An 18762-nucleotide genomic window follows, 5' to 3' on the forward strand; every position below is an offset into this window, starting at 1 on the left:
TTTTGTTGCCTGTGACAACAGTTCATCCACCTCGTGAGTGTGGTCAGCATCGGGAGGTTTTCTGCATGGAAAGTGCAGGGGTTGGGTCAGATCCTGCCGCCTCAGTCAGCGCTGCCGGGTATGATCATAGCTCAGCTGTCTGAACTCAGAGCGCTCTCAACAGCTTGGAGGGGTGCACAGAGAGTTTTCCTTCAGGAAAAGGAGGAAGCTTCCAGAAGTAATTTCGAAGAACAAAGATCATAATGCCCTCTCCCCTCTCTTGTGCCTTTCCAGCTGCAGGGGTTTTGGTTTATTTCCCTTGGTTGTTCTAAAATCAGTGTTTTCCCCTCAACATTCATAATTTTATGTTTTTACAGTCATCCCCTACTCTCATCCAGACCTTTCATCTGGAGGGGTTCTATAAAAGAGGTGCAAAACATCTTCATAGAAAATCCCCTTTATACAGCCGAACCGGAAAAACGTCATTTTCACGAATCGGTCAGGACAAAATTCCTGAATTTTCAAAAAATTTCAAAATAGTTTTACATAACCTCCCACCGCTTTCACTCTGGTGACTTTATCTGGTGAACAGCCTAGAAAAGATCAGCCCCTTTCTGAGGATGGCTGCATGACTAATCACCTTGCACTCAGGCGTGTGCAGCAGGAGAGACGTGAGGGAAGCAGAGTCAGAGGTGTAGTCCATCGTTGCGAATGGCAGCTCTTCAGGAGACGCAGGCACAGGGAGTTGACCTCAGTTAGACATGCTCTAGAGGGGGTTGGAGTCGGCTCAGCCTGTCAGGAGTGATCAGAGGTCACAGTTGCTGTGATGTACCCTCTCCCAAATTGCAGCTTTCAGCTATAGCCACAAGTTAAGAATGTGGCCAGGCTCTGTGTCAGCACTATACAGGCAGTCAGCAGCTTGATTTCAGATGGTCCCATCAAAGAACAAGTCCTTTCCTGCTGGGATTTGTATGGGACCCAGACGGTGCAGCTGAGCAGCTGTGATGTCCTCATAGGGTAGACCCCCACAGCGAGGTGGCCTAATGTGCAGAGGTGACAGAGTATGAGTTTTCTTTATGAGCCTATGCCTGTTTTCAGTTCAGCACAGCTCCCACTTAGGTTGGAAGCTTATACCAGACCATATCAGGCCTCAGCTTAGAATCAGATACAGGCAGTTAGGATCTGTGAATTCAGGAGTTTAAAAAAAGTCAGAGGCTTTTCTTCAGCAGCAAAGACTAGATGCTACAGGCCAGAAAGGCCAAGTGGCAGATAAGGCTTTCCTATGACCGTCTGGTTGTGTCATTCTTCAAGTCCAAATCGACCCCTTCACAAGTATGCACATTGGTCTCTAAGGGACAGACCTCCACTTTCACAAGCTCTCATTAGCCAACTAAAACCTGCTTTTTAGAACTCTAAAAGTAGATCTCCATCTGTAGGTCACCTTTCTTTCTTATTGTCTCCCTTTTTCCAGAGGCTCCAACAAGCAAAAATTCATATCTTCCATAGCAAAATTCATCAGTTACAGAGACTTGTTCTGTTTCCAATACTCAGAGTTTAAATTCCAACCCGCCCACTGGCGGCAAAAAGCAAGGAAGTTGTGTCCCACTAACACATTTCTTTTTTTGCAGCTTCCCTTGATCAGGATGATTCCTCTGGCATGTATGCAGTTACAAGCATTTAACATTTTATATCCATTTTTACCATACATCCAGATGTCATAACCACAAAACATAAAGTCACTAAAAAATTTTCCTTTTTTCTTTTTTCCTCATTGCAAATTTACTTAAACTCCTAGCAATATGTTCAGTGTTTGCAGTGTTAGCATTGAAGCTGCCAGGGAAGATCCAGGCTGGAATGCAGGGGAGGAAGGGGAGTGGAGGAGGTACTGCAGCAGCAGCTAGGCTGAAAAAACTGCTGTGGTGTGACCTCCCTCCCTTTTTCTGTTGTTGTTTTGTTTTGTTTTTTCTAAAATGTTGCTACAGCCCTGGGACCTGATTTAAACCCCACCCCCAGCCCACTTGGAGAAGAGCACAATGCAGACTTTTAACATTTTTGGCCTTTTCACCTTTGGGCATTTGGGGCCCCTTTTTCCTCCCATGGAGGAGAGAGCAAAACCCAAAGGCATCACTTTAGCCAGCATGGCCAGAAGCAGTGTGGGATGCAGCAGGCCTACTGTCCAGGAGTTGGATCTATCATTTTCAGATTCCACAGGTAACTTTTACCTCTCATAACATACAGCAGATCAGCTACTGCTGCATACCATGGATAACCCCATAATCAGCTGGGCACCAAAGATACATCACACCGGGCCCCTTATTCTTGTTTTCCCAAAATTTCACCATCTATTAGTGAGTCAGGGTTGGTTTAGGGAACCCCACTTCTGATGCCAGTTGATATTGGGAGACCCCCTAGACCACCCCTGGGTTCAGTGATTTGCTGGGAGGACTCAGGATACAGTTGTACTCACAGCTATGATTTATTGTAGTGAAAGGATACAAAGCAAAATCAGCATGGGATGAGGTCCAAAGGAAACAAGGTGCAAGTTTCCCAAGGGTCCTCTCCCAGTGGAGTCACACAGGATGCACTTAATTCCCCTAGCACAAGTGACAACACATGTGAAATGTCTTCCAGGGAAGCTCATTAGTGACCCAGTGCCTGAGTTTTTAGTGGAGACTAGTCATGTAATCACTGTCCGCCTGGAATCTACCAAAATTGCAGACTCCCAGAAGGAAAGCAGATGTTGAGCATAAACCACATGGTTTGTACAAGCAGTTTAGGTACAGTGAGTCACTAGGGTTAGGGTGGCAGGAACCCTCCCAAAGTCTAAGTTCCCAGATGCCAGCCAAGGGCCAACCTTTCAAAGGATAGCAGTCATGTCTGTTGTGTTAACTGTTTTCTGCATGTCACCTCAGTAAACATTTGTTGAAAAGGAATGAATGAAAGGCCACCAAGAGGGGAACGATTACACTGTGGTATTCCCCTGTTACAGAATACTCAATAGTCATTTTAAAAGGAACATGTTTTGTTGGCAAATAACAGAAAATCCATCAAACAGTGGCAGGAGCAGAGGTTTATTTGGCTCACATAACCAGAACTCCATAGATAAGGTGGTTCAGGGCTTGTGCCATCAAGGGTTCCAGCTCCTGCTCTCTCTCCTGTTCAGTCTCCTTAGTAAATTGACTTCATCGTCATGTTTGTCCCAGCCGGTCACACCTGGTGGTAGCTGCATCTCCAGGTCCTAGGTCCTCAGGAAGTGGTGCCTGCATCAGAGGAGCGGCAGCCTCCCTCAGAAGTCACTAGTAGAGCTGCCAAAACTATCACTTGACCATCCCCAGCCCTACAGAGGTGAGGAAGGGGTTACGAATTGTTAGCCAATCTACACTGGCTCCACCTGAAGGAATGTTAGTGATAAGTGAAAATGTCACATTGTAAATAATTCACTTAGTATTGAGGGAAGCCTGGGACCCGGGACCCTTTGCTGCAGTGCTGCAGTGCTTGCCCCTGGACACATCTCTCCTCGAGCAACAAATTTATAGAAACTGTATGGGACTAAAAATAACTGCCTGTGTGTGACAGTGGGGCAAAATTATGGACAAAAGATAACAGAGACCAAAAAACCCAACTGCCACTTTTGAAGAGCCACTTTTGAAGAGCCTGGAGCAAAAGCAGGGGGTCGGGAGCAAAAGCAGGGCACTGCTCATGCCTCCTGCACACGCCACCATAAAGGGGTGGGCAGACCACCTAAGCCACCGCTCCGGCCCAGCCCCTGGACACACCCCTACCCTCACCCCGTATAAGGAACCAGCTCTTGCCCCATTGATCCTCTATTGCTCAGGGTGCTCCAGAGAAATATCAATAGAACTGAAGGCCCTCTGCTGGCAGAATTCCTTCTTGCTCTTGTTCTGTTAGGCCTTTAACTGATTGATTGAGGCCCACCCACATTGTGGAGGGTAATGTGCTTTACTCAAAGTCCATGATTTAAATGTTAATCTCATCCAAAAAACACCATCACAGAAACCCAACGTTGTGTTTGACCAAACATCTGGATGCTGTGGCCCAGCTAAGTTTATACACAGAGTTAACCATCACAGGTCCCTTATGGGAAAGAAAGCCATTTGTTTCCTCACATTTGCACTTGAAAAGAAAAATGAACCTCTTTTCTAGGAACAGTCATTACCTTTGGAGAAAGATAATTTTCAGTGGTAACTAAAGATGACAGTGATTTTTCTTTAATTTTGTATACTTTCCCATTGCTTGGATTGTCTTTTCTACAATAAACACACTACCCTAATAGCCTTAAAAAAAAAAAATCAAATAACCAGCATCTTGGTCTGTTTTGAATGGCACTGAGCTTAAACTTAACTAAACATGCTTAAAATTGGATTCTGAAGTAAGAAAGTTGGTTGAGTAATAGGATAGCATTTTTGCTTCATTGTCACATGCAAGGGGTGGGGGTGGAAAGGAATAAACAAACCTTAGTACTCTGACTAAACAGAAGATAAATGGTTAAGGAAACATAGGCCATAACCTACAACAGGTCTATAATGTAGAGCTTTCTTTTATCGTTGTTTCTTTTGTTTGGTTGTACAAGAAATTATTTGTGGAAAGAAACGCCTTTGGGAGACCATCCTTGTGGAAAAGCACCCCACCAGGGCTTTTGAACTCAAAATGCCTTTACAGCCATTATTTAGTGAAACTCACTGTTTTGTTTTGTTTTAATATTTATTTATTTATTTTGGCTGCATCGGGTCTTAGTTGTAGCACACAGGATCTTTAGTTGCGGCATGCATGTGGGATTAGGCATCGAACCCTGGCCCCCTGCATTGGGACTGTGGGGTCTTACTCACTGGACCACCAGAAAGTCCCCAAACTCACTGTTCTTAAGCAGCAGTTTTCCTGAGCAAGTTTCACTCTGGTTTCTGACTGCCTGTCACCTAAGTGTCGTGAAGCTTTTGTCACTTTCTTCTGGGCACGTGGGCCAGTGCTTTCTTCTTTTGAATGATTATTTTCACAGAGAGAACTGAGCTTATATGAACTCTGATCTTAATGTTTTTGTTCATTCTCTAGGTGACTACATTTCATTAATTTTCTGAAAAATACATCTTAATCCTTAAAGCAGTGCCTTCCTTAGTATAGTCTGCATGTCTGTCTGTCCTTCATTAATGTAATTTCTCAACTCTAGTTAGCAATTCTCAACCTTGGGTGAAAACAGTCTTCTTGTAGCAAATAACATAAAATTGTTATTTTCCCTAGAAGGTTACTATACCATATTTCTCAGTCAACGGTAAATACCTCTTTATTTGGCCTATACCATTTGCTTTATCTCAAGTATGGTTTGCTTCAAATCATCTGTTATTTGTGTTCCGTCTGTAGTACTTTAGGAAGTTTGATGTTAATTGGTTGGTTGATTGAGTTTTTATCTTTGTGTTTACTAAAATTGCTGAACACTATATGACAGTTATCTTGAGGTTGGTACCTTTTTAACGTTAAATGTGTTTCAATTTTTGACTATAAATACATTTGACTATAAATATAATTTTTGACTATAAGTGTGCATATATATATATTTTTTTTTTTTTTTTTTTTTTTTTTTTTTTATGTGGGATCTTCCCAGACGGGCACGAACCCGTGTCCCCTGCATCGGCACGCAGAATCTCAACCACTGCGCCACCAGGGAAGCCCGATTATAAGTATATTTTTGACTCTAAATATATTTGACTAAAATGCTACTTACTGCTGTATATTTGGAAGTACAAAATTGCTTCAAACAAGCAGCATGATTAAATAGTCGTCTTATTAACAGAATACCCATCTAAACTTATAGATATAATATCAGTCTTTAACAGAGTGTAAATGCTCTTAAAATGAGGAATTTGAGAGCTAAATCCCTTGGCTTTATCTGTATGGATCAAGAGGTTGATGTTTTTGTTTTGTTTTGATCTTACAATTAAAAATGAGGAAAAGATGAGTATTTGTATTCCAGGACATTTAATTCAGTACCAATAGCAACATTCTAGCCACATTTACATTGTTTTCTCTTTGCAACTGAAGAAAAACATACAACCTAAAAGTTGCAAATTAAGTTTTATTCGGGGACCTTACTGAGGACTGTATGGTGGGAGACAGCCTCTCAGATAGCTCTGAGGACCTGCTCCTAAGAGGTAAGGGAGGAGCCAGGATATATAGTTTTTGATGGGAAGAAAAAAATGCATGTAGTCAGACATCAAAATATTACTGCTAATCACAAAAATCAGACATCTCAAGTTAATGATTTTAGTGCTTTTCTGTGTTTGGGAAGATGCAAGAGTCTGGGCTCATTGAAATTATTCCTTAGATATGCATCTTAACTATATAGAGCCAGTATCCTGTTTTTCTCCATCCTGAATTCCCCTCAGGGTGCACTGTTGGGGATGCAGCTGCAGTGGCTGGTGGCTCTATGGCAGACAACATTCTTTGTTTACTGAATGGCAAACGACAGTCTTTGCCCACACTCTTGAATTCTTTCCACCAACGTTCAAACATGCTATAATATTAGAAAAACCAAGACTTGGCCCCCAGTGCCCCTCCGACAACCACCTTATTCCTCCACTCCCCTTCATAGCATTATTCTTTGGAAGAGTTGTCTCTGTTCACTGATTTTGCTTCCTCTCTTTCCATTCTCTAATCGGAGTGTGACGAGGCCCTGGTCCCCTCCAGACCACTAAAGCCACTCTCCTCCAGGCGCATTCTAATTGCTGAATACCCGGTCAGTTCTTGGTCCTTACCTTACCGACCCCTCATGTATTTTTTTCCTTTCTCTGAAGATGCTTTCTTCACTTGGCTGTGGTTCCTCGGAACCTGCCTGATGTTGAAACGTAAGGTTGCCCCCAAGACTCAGCCTTTATCTTCTGCTCTGTCTACACCATTCTCTAGTGACCTTTGATTCCATCTGTGTTGATGCCCAGGTTTCTCTGTAACTCCTGCACTGTAGTTGATTTAACCAACCTACTTATCATAACCCTTTGAGTTCTTTTTGGCTTTATGCTTTTGAAATTATGCTGATACACAAATGCTCTCTTGGACATACCTCTTTGTATCTTCATGGGAGCACTTCTATTAAGTAAACATCCCAGAAGTGAAAAAATGGGATTGAAAGGTGTATGGAGCTTTTCAATTCTAACAGATATTATTGAATGCCCCTTTACACTCCTGCCAACGGTATGGAAGTTCCCATTTACCTATATTCTGGCCAGCGCTGAAGGATTACAGGTTTGGGTAGGGTTTGGGGCGGGAGCGGGGCGGGGTTGTTAAAAACCTTTCTAGCTTTCCTAAATGATTCTAATTGACTTTGCAAGAGCAAATTTCTGCTAGTTTAAATATAGAGCAGCATTCTGTTCATTATTATAAGTTCTCAAATACCATTAAGTTAAATATCTTACTCTCAAGGTCTAAATAGATTGTGATACTATGTCATGTTTACATGAAGGTGCAGAGTTGACTTAACACATTTTTTTCCCTTTCATTTTAAGTGTCACATTTGATTACTGGCTATCATTAACTCAAATTGCATATTCAGTCAGCCTCATTATGCCAGAGCAGTGATTACCATTGTTTTTAAAACTGGTACTGTTTTCATGGCTGTTTTTAAAATAATAGCTTCGAAATTCTTAGAGAATTTCTCCATGGAAGAAAATTAACTGAAATCAACGCTATTGTGAGGAATATCAACTTGAGATTATTGACTTGAAACCAGCAAGTCCAAGTCAGTACCTTTTGGAAGACTTTAAAATAAGTTTAAAAGGTAACAGCAGTTTCCCTGTGGTGATTTTGCTTGGAGAAGATAGCTGAGAGATACAAATTTTCTTTCTACTAACTTAATAATAAACACATTATTTTGACCAAGATATTTCGGTTTTACTAAATTGATAAAGCAGGTGTACCCTAGGAGTTCTTCCTGCTTAAGTTAGTGCTGACTCAGTAGTAGGTTAAAACCTTGTTGGGAGCCAAGAAGTTTTCGCCATTAGAAGATGGCCGACATCCTGCTTCTCTTCCTGCTTAATGAGATAAAAGCCCGCGCCTAAAAACAAAAGCCCGCGCCTAAAACGAAAGCCCGCGCACGCAGCACCAATGATAATTTGCCAAATACTTCCCTTATTCTGGATCCCGCCCCCCTTTCTCTGTACTGTATAAATACAGCTACTGCAGCAATAAAAGTTTGAGGCTTGATCAGGATTTTGTCTTGCCTCCATTCTTTCGCGTCTCCTGCCCCTTCTCTTTTCAACCCCTACAGGTTCCTCCTCGGACTCACAAGGATTTGTCCTGCTGGTCGGGACTCCCGGGGACGCCCGGGGCCGAGCACAAAACCTTTTGTTGCTAAAAACCTTTGGGTTCTCTCCAGTTTCTTTTCTGCTGTATTGTTCCATCACATGAAAACGAATGCTTTCCTGTATTTGAACCACTTAGAAAATATAAGTTCTGGCAAATTAGAATTCTTATGAGAATTCTTATTTGCTTTTAAAACAGAAATTTCTGTTATCATAGGGAAAAATCAAATATACTTTAAACCACTGTATGTTATTTAAGTTGAAATTCAAGTTTACAAACTGCAGTTGTACAGATATTATCTTTCCAAAGCAAATTTGAATCTAGTAGCAGTGCATGGGAGCGCCTTTTTCAGATTCTGTAGTCAAAGTGATGCCTCTGAGGTTGTTGATAAAGGATGCTTTGCTTATATGTTGCATTAAAGATCATTTCTTAAAAAGTGGACAAATCAAAGGTGAAAAAGTTATTTGCCTCTGGTCAGTGATTACCAGGATGGTGAATGACATTTATCTGGTGGTAAACCATTTTGAATTTGTTTGCCTTTCATAACTTACTGAAAATAATTTTCAAATTAGTCTTAGAATGTATTCTTCTTTACACAGGAAAGAAAGAGCATACATTTTCTAGCCTTTCAGAGCGGAAGTGCCAGGAATAAAATAGCAATTGCCATCTCCTAGACTCTTACCGCCTTACGTGGCAGGCACCATGATGAGTCCCTTACATGTATTATTTCAGTTCATCTTTGTGAGTAACTCTATGCAGCGAGGACTGTTATCCCTATTTGTAGATAAGGAGGTTATCTCCAAATAATTTTATGGGTAAGGAGAGAGATTAAATAACTTACTCAAAGTTCACAGCTAATAATCAGTAGGGTTTGAGTCAGGTGTTCTGACTCCAGAACCTATACTGTTACTTACTAAGCTCTGCTGCCTAATTAAATTCTCCATGTAAAAGCAAAATGAACGTTGGCATATATGTACTCATACTTACCGTATGGTTGGAGCCTAGGCTCAGGCCTGGCCCTTTGGTATTCTCATATCCCTCTTAATTGGCATTCTTATGCATACTCTTGCCTTCAAATATATCTGTAAACTGGAGAACTTTCTTTTTGGCTACAGCTGAAAAGATGTCTAAGACATTTCACTTGTTTTATTTTTTGTTAGCTACCTTGAGTGTAGCAGGAGCAAAGCTTAACTTGTCTCTCTCCTGATCCATTTCATCCCTACCCAGTAACCTGCTCCTCCTTTAGTGTTCTCTATCTTAGTAAGGACAACCACCTACTCACTTCCTGAAGCCTAATACCTGGGAGCCTTCCTTGATTCCTCTCTCCTCTCATCTGCACATCTAGTCAGTAAGTAGTACCATGTCTACTTCCTTAGCATCACTTGAGTACATCCACTTTTTTCATTTCATTGTCCTCTTCAGGCTACCATTACCTCTCGATTAGACCACTGTCACAACCTTTAAACCGGTCACCTTGCATCCAGCCTGGCATTCCATTGTCCCCCTCTCTAAGTAAAGTATAAGTATGCGCATGTCACTCCTACTTTAAACTCTTGAGTTTCCATTGTTCTCAGGATAAAATCCAAATTGAGTTAGTAAGACTTGTCAGGACCTCCCTAGTCTGGCTTCTTTGTGCTTCTTTTAGCTTCTTCTCTTGTCCACTTTGACACTCACACTACATGTTGTGAGATAATGAACTTTATTTTCTCTAATATGCCATGCTGTCTTTCATTTGATTCTTAACACATACTTTTCCCTTTGTCTACAATGCTTGTCCCCCTACCCCACCCCAAAGCATTTCATCCACCACCTCTTCCTAGACATCCATGAGGTTCAGCGTAAACTGCAGTTCCTGACGGGGAGCTTTCCTTTCCATAACATCAATCATACTTGTGTTTAATGTCTCTCTTCCTTGCTAGGCAGTAAGTTCCATGTAGCAGAGACCTCTGCTCCACCTCATTTCCAGCACCTGGCATAATTCCCAGCACCTAGGAGATACTTGGAAAGAACTTACAGAACAAATTAGAGATATGGGTTTTTTTTTTTTTTTTTTTTTTTTTTTTGCGGTACGTGGGCCTCTCACTGTTATGGCCTCTCCCGTTGCGGAGTACAGGCTCCAGACGTGCAGGCTCAGCGGCCATGGCTCACGGGCCTAGCTGCTCCACGGCATGTGGGATCTTCCCGGACCGGGGCACGAACCCGTGTCCCCTGCATTGGCAGGTGGACTCTCAACCACTGCGCCACTAGGGAAGCCCAGAGATATGGTTTTTACCCTTAACAAGCTCAAAGTCTAGTGGGAGCTAGAGTATTGTAAAGAAAGAAGCTCAGTGAGTGTGATCAGTACTCTAATAAAATGCTGGGGGATCACAGAGGAGTATGTGAGTGATTAACTTTGCCTGGGGGAGCATTTTCCCTGTGTAACTTTATATTATTGAAGAAATTGACTTACAGCATTCAGATAGGAAAAAAAGGAGAGTTGTGCTGAGCAGTGGAATTGATTCAGTTGCATTTGCCTTATTTTTTGCTCACTGGTTGGGCAGCTGTTTTCAGTAGACTTTTGATATTCTAAGGTTATTATCTCAAGACCTTCCAAAATTCTAACCTAGATATAGAGCTGGGTAGTCAGCTAGCCATGCTCAATAAGTTGACTCACCTTCACGTCGTCCCTGAACAAAATCAGTGCCGGGTCTTTTATGTTCCCCATTACAAATCATGTATCTGTGTCTTTGGATTCTCATAGTTGAAATTGACAGTGTTAAATCCATGAATACCAGAGGTGCTGTTCATGTTTAGATTTTTTTTTTTTTCTTTCCAGCTTTGACCGCCATTGAAGGCACAGCACACGGGGAGCCCTGTCACTTCCCTTTTCTGTTCCTGGATAAGGAATATGATGAGTGTACCTCAGATGGGAGGGAAGATGGCAGACTGTGGTGTGCTACAACCTATGACTACAAGGCAGATGAAAAGTGGGGCTTTTGTGAAAGTAAGTATTGCTCAGTAGGCAGCACATCCACATTGTTTTGTGTCTCAGGCAACAGTTTAAAGGCCTTTTCCGTAGCCGTCCATTTTCCACCTTTGTGAGAAATGGTCAACGTCGATGGCGAGGTTGTTGCCTTGAAGCCTGGACGTCAGCGCGGGAAGCGGGCAGTGTACTTACTTCCAGGCCGTCACCCAAGCGGCTTATCACACTTGTGCCTTATTTACCGGTGGTTTTTCATTGGTGTGCGCGGGTTATTCTGAAACTCTCAGGCAGGCTGCTAAATTAATTAATGTGAAACATTCTTTGGCAATAAAGGAAATAGAACATTATGGTGAAGGCTAATTAATAGCGGTTAAAAGAAAGATAGGGCTTCCCTGGTGGCGCAGTGGTTGAGAGTCCGCCTGCCGATGCAGGGGACACGGGTTCGTGCCCCGGTCCGGGAAGATCCCACATGCCGCAGAGCGGCTGGGCCCGTGAGCCGTGGCCGCTGAGCCTGCGCGTCCGGAGCCTGTGCTCCGCAACGGGAGAGGCCACAACAGTGAGAGGCCCGCGTACCGCAAAAAAAGAAAAGAAAGATAGATCATACCTTTCCTAAATACTTGAGCGAAATGCACTGTGCTAAGGCAACATTTGACAAATATAGTTTATTTAACTGTCCTAAGTGTTCATGTCAGTACAAAGGGACTGACTTCTAAATTCAAGCAAGCTGTGTTTTTGGGGAAAACTTTCTAACTAAGAAAAAACAACAGAAAACCTTAAATATACCTCATTTGATACCAAATGACATTTTCAGAATAATGGCTCTGATAGACTATTTAGGCTTTCCTAGAATATGTCATACAGTCCGTCGTTGGATGTAGGCCAGTATGATTAAGTCCTCCAGTTTAACACATCAGATTTTGTTTTTATATTGCAAGAACAGCTCACTTCTGTTCCTGTAAATATTAGTCCTCATGAAATACTCAGATGTCTCTTAGTGAATTCTATATTTCTGTTAAATGCTATATTACAGTAACAAAATAATTTTTGAGAAATCTGCAATAATTCTGTGATTTTCAGGGTTGTATTAGTGCATAGGAAAAAAAGTAGAGAACTTGAACACTAATTAATCAGGATCTGTAGTTAATAAAAATCAATTTTTTTACTAATTTTTGTTATGTAATTAATCAAATACTTTCTCCTTGTAAAATATACAGCATTTCAGGTGAGACTGAAGTGTTCTTTGACTACAACAGTATTTTTCTGTTTTTTACTGTCCTGATTTTAGCTGACCTTGGCATATATAATCATAAGGTCCTACTGAAATTATAGTTGAATTATATAAAAAGTTAGAATTACTAGCAGAAAAGTACCCTCCAAAAGCAGGTTGATATTGCTTTCTCTAAAAGAAAGTGATTTCAGTGAGGCTTTTTTTTTTCTGCCTTATCTTTTGTCAGATAAAGGCCATACTGAAAACCATGTGTCTTTAGAGTCAGACTTGGAAATGGTGAAAGATCATGGATTATGTTTGCATGACCACCCAAAAGAAAGAATACATACTGATGTTTGATAAATAATTGGTGTAGAATTATCCATGTAAATTCAAAATGTAAATTTTATTTTTAGCTGAAGAAGAGGCTGCCAAAAGACGGCAAATGCAGGAAGCGGAAATGATGTACCAGACTGGGATGAAAATCCTCAATGGAAGCAATAAGAAAAGCCAAAAAAGAGAGTAGGTAGCGCAGCCAACTCCATTCTTACCCTGAGATAGGCCATTACTGAGATAAATGGATAAGTACTTTTTAAATTTAATGTACTGCCAGAGACAAAGGATTTCTTAAGTTGCATTACAAGAAAACTTAATATGATATATGAACATTAGGGGCATTACTTTTATCAGATTTTAGCTTGTTGGGGTAAAAAGGTCCTAAAACCAGTCACAAGAATGAACAGTGAGCAAATGGCAATATTTGATTAAGTTATAGTAATTTCTCAGAGCCAGGAATACATACAGTATCCAGAATTCAAAGTGGCATAAAACAAACAAGGAATTGCTGTCAGGTGTTTTCTGATTTTTTGGTTTTGCTTTGTAATTTTCTTGCAAAGTCTAGAATTTAGGAATGAAAGAACATAAAACAAGTGATTGTCCTGTAACATTTATGTCCCTTTAATTTCAGCTGATTTTTGTTATAGTCTGTGCAAAGAAGACAGTTATGGTGATTACATCATTCATTAGATTATTTACCAGACACCATATTATAGTTCTCACATTGCAAATCTAGTTAACTTTTTTAATCGAATTTTTTAGGATTACTATTAGTGTAATTAGAATTCCAAGATATTGCAATAACAGAACTGGTACCTTATGTAAAAACAAAAGTAAGTTTTGTAAGTAACGCTACTTTAGTAAAAATAAAATATCAGAGGGATTCTATAGAATAAGGAAATTAAGCTGCATTTTAGGAGATCTTGAAAAAATGGCAGCTCTAAAATATTGCTAATTTGTTTTTTCATTACTTCTGTTTAAAGAGCATATCGGTATCTTCAAAAGGCAGCAAGCATGAACCATACCAAGGCCCTGGAGAGAGTGTCCTATGCTCTTTTGTTTGGTGATTACCTGACACAGAATATCCAGGCAGCTAAAGAGATGTTTGAGAAACTGACTGAGGAAGGTTCTCCCAAGGGACAAACTGTAAGTATACTTTCCGTGGAGGATCTCTCCGCATACAGCACTGGTTTATTTTAACAACGTGGTACTCTTCTTTGCCCTGACTTCCTTTAACAAGTAAAACTGTAAATATTAATTTTGTGGCAGATCATTTTCCCAGTCTTCTTGGACAGTCTTTTTCCTTAGTTTGAGAACATTTATAGTCACTTAAGGCGTTTTTGCAATTGCATCTTGCCAAAATTATATTTGTAGTTTTCCAACTTAAATCTTCAGAGAATTAAACGAAGGTAATTGTTTTTTATCTGAAATTACTCACCGTTGTATTTTTTTTCCTAAGGTCAGGTGCTCCAGCTCCTGTTAATCTTGGTATTTTTGTAAAAAGATATTTTGTTACAGAAGCAGTACATGTCCTTTATAAGGAAACTAGAAATACAAACTAAAAAAGCTAAGAAAGTAAACATCACATATGTACCTCCCAGACATAGGCACTGGTAATATGTTAGTCCATGCATACCCTCCCTTCTAGACCTTTCTCTTCGTGTAAATTCTTTATTAAAATAAAATGTCATTGCCTACTGTTCCATAACTTGCTCTTTTCAATCAATAGCCTTTAGCTCTTCCAATTCCAGTAAACTTTTACATCATATAACACCCATACCATATTCGTACGGTGTTGAGCGAAAACATTTTCTTTACATCTGTTTTGTCCAAATCAGTATTTGGTCCAGGACTATACTTATATTTGGTCGCTACTTCTAACATAGCCCGCACCTTCCTTTTTTTTTTCTGTGTTAGAGATAGGGCCAGTTTTTCTACAGAATGTTCTGCCTCAGTTTGTCTATTTGTTTCCTCATGGTGTCCTTTAGTTTGTTTCTTCATCATCTATGTTTCCTAAAACTGAATGACACAGCTAAAGGCTGATGAACTCAAGTAAAATGTTTTTAGTTAGGCTACTGTGTAGCAGATGTTCTGATTCCATATTGCCCTTTGAGCCAGTTGATACATAATATCTGCTTGACTCCCCACTAGTAATGGTAGGATTGATGCCTGGGTTTAGGAGCCACATTTATTTAAAATGCCCTCAATAGAGGGAAGGGAAAGGGGCTGGGGATTGAGTTACTAATCAATTATACCTATGAGAAGAAGCCTCCATAAAAATCCCTCAACTCTGGGGTTTGGAGAGCCTCCAGGTTGGTGAATACATCCATGTGGCAGGAGGTGGTACACTCCAACTCCATGGGGACAGAAGCTCCTGCGCTCAGGACTCTTACGGACCTCGCCCTTTGTACCTCTGCATCTGGCTGTTTATCTGTATTCTTTATATTGTCTTTTAATTTTGTTTATACGTTTTTTCATGTAAAATAAGCAACTTTAGTTGAATTTATTCATCTTTTCTTTTATGGTTTCTGGGTTTTGTGTCCTACGTACAAAGGTGTTTTGCCCACTTAAAAAAAAAATGCCTTCGATAATAAAGATTTATCGATGGTGTGGGATTTGCTTAAAGATCACACAGAATTTCTAGTCACAGAGGAAGTCTGTTTTCAGACTATGTAAACAGTAAAGGCATTTGGACCATTGTTTTCCACAGGACTGATAACCTGATCAGTATGCAACTCTTATGTAGTCTTGGTTTTGGTTTATAAACAGGTTATATCTTAATTGCTCCCCTTTGTTTTCAAAGCTTTTTTTCCCTTTTTACATAAATCAGGTTATGTAAAATTCACACATATATTCTTTATCTTCACACACATTCTGTTCTGAGGAATGGTTTTACTTTTAAGGCATCTTTTCCCTCTAATAATAGAACCTTACAATGCCACAGTGCTTTATACACTGCAAAGCACTGTCTCCACCATAATTAATTCTAGCTGATGAAGCAAAGCACCAAAATCACAGTGGCTTCACACAGCAAGGAGTTATTTCTTGTTTATGCCAGGTCCCATGCAGCTCTCCTGCCTGAGTTACTCTTCATATGGTGACTCAGGGTCAGGGGCTGCTTCCGTCGTGTAGCTATATACCATCTGGAACATGGGGCTTCCAAGCCATCATGAAGGGAGAAGGGAGGACTGGAGGATTCTCTGGGATGTTTTTAAGGGCCAGGTCTGAAAATGGCTTGCATCCCCTCTGGTCACATCCCAGGCAGTGGCCCTACCTAATTTCAAGGGAGGCTGGGAAATGTAGTAGAGCTCGTGGCTTTTGATGAGAATAGCACCTGCGTTTACAACTTTAGCCTATGCTTTCATGTCATCAGGGATAATCCTCAGAGGGCAGAGGGTAGAACCTTACCAATACATTGTTTGGTTGGTTGGGTTTTTTTAAGAAAACTGTGTATGCTCTAGTGTTGTAAAGTGACCTTTCTCCCTTGATCCCTTCAACTTAGCCCCTTGCTGCCTCTTTTTATTCCTGCAATAGCTTATTTAGTAATCTCTTACCCACTATCATTGTGTATCACCCTTCACATAGATAATATGTTGATGTAATGGTATAGGAGACATTTTGTTTTCATAATAGCTGTTCATCAAGAATCAAGTAAAAGTCATATTTAAATGTGTTCAGCTTCAGTATTCTAGTTGATGTTTTATTAAATTGTCTTTAATCTTCAAGCTAAGCTTTTTTAGTTGCTTAAAGTTATATTTCATTGTGTAATTTGTAAAACCTTGAATGCATTTCTGAGGCTTTTTAATTCCACAGCTGTGCATATTTGCAACTGTTCAAATCTTTTAGCGTTTAAAGATTCTTGCATCTTTTCATGGTTCATAAAACTGTCTGCCTTTTATCATTTTGTTTCAGGCTCTTGGCTTTCTCTATGCTTCTGGACTTGGTGTTAATTCAAGTCAGGCAAAGGTAATATTATTAAAACTTTATTGTATATTATAATTTGAATTGGGTAAATATGTAACTATGTTAAGCATCTTTTGTTCTTTCACAGGCCCTTGTTTATTATACTTTTGGAGCTCTTGGGGGCAACCTAATAGCCCACATGGTTTTGGTAAGTAAGACTTAAATTGAAGGCTAATAACATTGAATAGGTGGTTTACAAGTGGCCACAAGTTTTCTAGATTTCATGATTGAAATTTACTTATATTCATTAAGACCCAATATTCAATTGAATGTCCTTCAGCTTCTTGTTAATGGATACAGCAATTGAATCTACGTGTGGATGAAAATTGGTAGAGTCCACAGTTTGTCTTTAAAATGATTAGTTTGGCTGATTTCCCTTAAAATAGAAATCTGATAAATGGTTCTTTTTCAGTTTTCTATAAGTTGGAATTGTTTGTCAGAATCATTTTTTAGATTGGGTTATGACAGATTTTACATTTAAATAGATGAAGGACTAAGTATACAAATAACCAGTGTCCTATAAAGTTCATTACAGAGTATCTCTTATGTATTACCTGATAGTGTTGATCACTTAAACGGCTTAGTGTTAAAATATAGAATCTTTCCACCACATTTTTTTTTTTGCTGAGGTGTTTAATCTGCCTTCTACTTTATAAATTGACTTTGGGTGAGTCCACATGATCTCTGACCCATATTACTGTTCCAAATGAATATATAAGTTCTTGCAGGAATGTAAAGAATAGATTGAGCAGAAATGAGACTGAAAGCAGAGAAACCAGTCCAAAATCTGGAGGGGTCTATAGGCCTGGTCATTGATGGGATTATGAAACTTAACAAAGAAGGAAAATCTAGTTTTCTGGCCAATTGGGTAGATCCTGGATAATTTTCCCTATGTATATTCCAAAAATATTTACTGAATGCTTGTCATTAGAATTCCAAAGATCAGTAAGATATAATACCATCGCACAACAAACTTTTAATGTAGAAAGGGAGACGTGAGTAAGGAGGTCGTTATAATACAGCATGAGAATGTCAGGGAACCACCTAAAAGGCACCTCACCCATACTGGCATTGGAAGGAGATACTTCTGAAGAAAGGAGCAACTAAAACATTGGAAAATAGAATGCCAGGTAGTCTGTCAACAGGACAGGTAGACAGGAATCATGTAAACAGCTGTACGTCACACCAGGGAGCTTGGGCTTAGTCCTGTTACAGAGATAAACTGCTGAAGGAGTTTCAGTAAGTGAAAAACAAGGGCGTTGCTCTAGGTTTCTGAAACACTCCTTACTAATTTTGAAGTCTTTTTCACTTGTTTGTTTAATCTCCAGGAACGTTTATTCCTCAAACAGTAACTGAAAAGTTATTTTTAGATGAATTTTCAAGAAATATTAGATATTTTTGACACAAATCTTTTTAAACTACTTATCAGTCTCCTTAAATGGTGGCTACAAAACAAGAACATTAAGTATCAATATGATAGATGTTATGGGTCTTCCCTGGTGGTGCAGTGGTTAAGAATCCACCTGCCAATGCAGGGGAAACGGGTTCGAGCCCTGGTCCGGGAAGATCCCACATGCCGTGGAGCAACTACGCCCTTGCGCCACAACTACTGAGCCTGCGCTCTAGGGCCCGCCAGCCACAACTACTGAAGCCCATGCACCTAGAACCCGTACTGCGCAACAAGAGAAGCCACCGCAATGAGAAGCCCGCGCGCTGCAACAAAGAATAGCCCCCGCTCTCCACAACTAGAGAGAGCCTGTGCGCAGCAACGAAGACCCAACGCAGCCAAAAATAAATAAATTTATTTTTTTTTTAAGTTAAAAAATATATACATGTTATTATACAGTCATTCCCTAAGGATTGTTAAAATTGGTAAAGCTATTTGAGTCTGTGCTAAATGGCTCCAGAGAGCTCTGTCTTCTGCTCTTTATAATTAGCTATCTTCCCCCTAATTCTGAAGTCATTTATTGCTGGTATTACTGTGCCTGTTCTAGTAGTCTCTTGTCTTCCC

General features: G+C 40.2%; 1 protein-coding gene across 1 annotated transcript in view; it reads left to right on the forward strand.

Moving 5' to 3' along the window:
* The window catches only part of SEL1L (SEL1L adaptor subunit of SYVN1 ubiquitin ligase), a 56804-nt gene that overhangs the window by 11796 nt on the left and 26246 nt on the right, over positions 1 to 18762 (forward strand). Inside the window, exons 4-8 of the mRNA XM_024736289.1 lie at positions 11099 to 11266; positions 12869 to 12974; positions 13772 to 13934; positions 16701 to 16754; positions 16840 to 16899. Of these exons, the coding sequence (XP_024592057.1) occupies positions 11099 to 11266; positions 12869 to 12974; positions 13772 to 13934; positions 16701 to 16754; positions 16840 to 16899 (551 nt within the window). The remainder of the gene's footprint in view (positions 1 to 11098; positions 11267 to 12868; positions 12975 to 13771; positions 13935 to 16700; positions 16755 to 16839; positions 16900 to 18762) is intronic.

This window comes from Neophocaena asiaeorientalis, unplaced genomic scaffold (assembly GCF_003031525.2).
Source record: "Neophocaena asiaeorientalis asiaeorientalis breed wild unplaced genomic scaffold, Neophocaena_asiaeorientalis_V1.1 scaffold152, whole genome shotgun sequence".
Classification (NCBI taxonomy): Eukaryota; Metazoa; Chordata; class Mammalia; order Artiodactyla; family Phocoenidae; genus Neophocaena; species Neophocaena asiaeorientalis.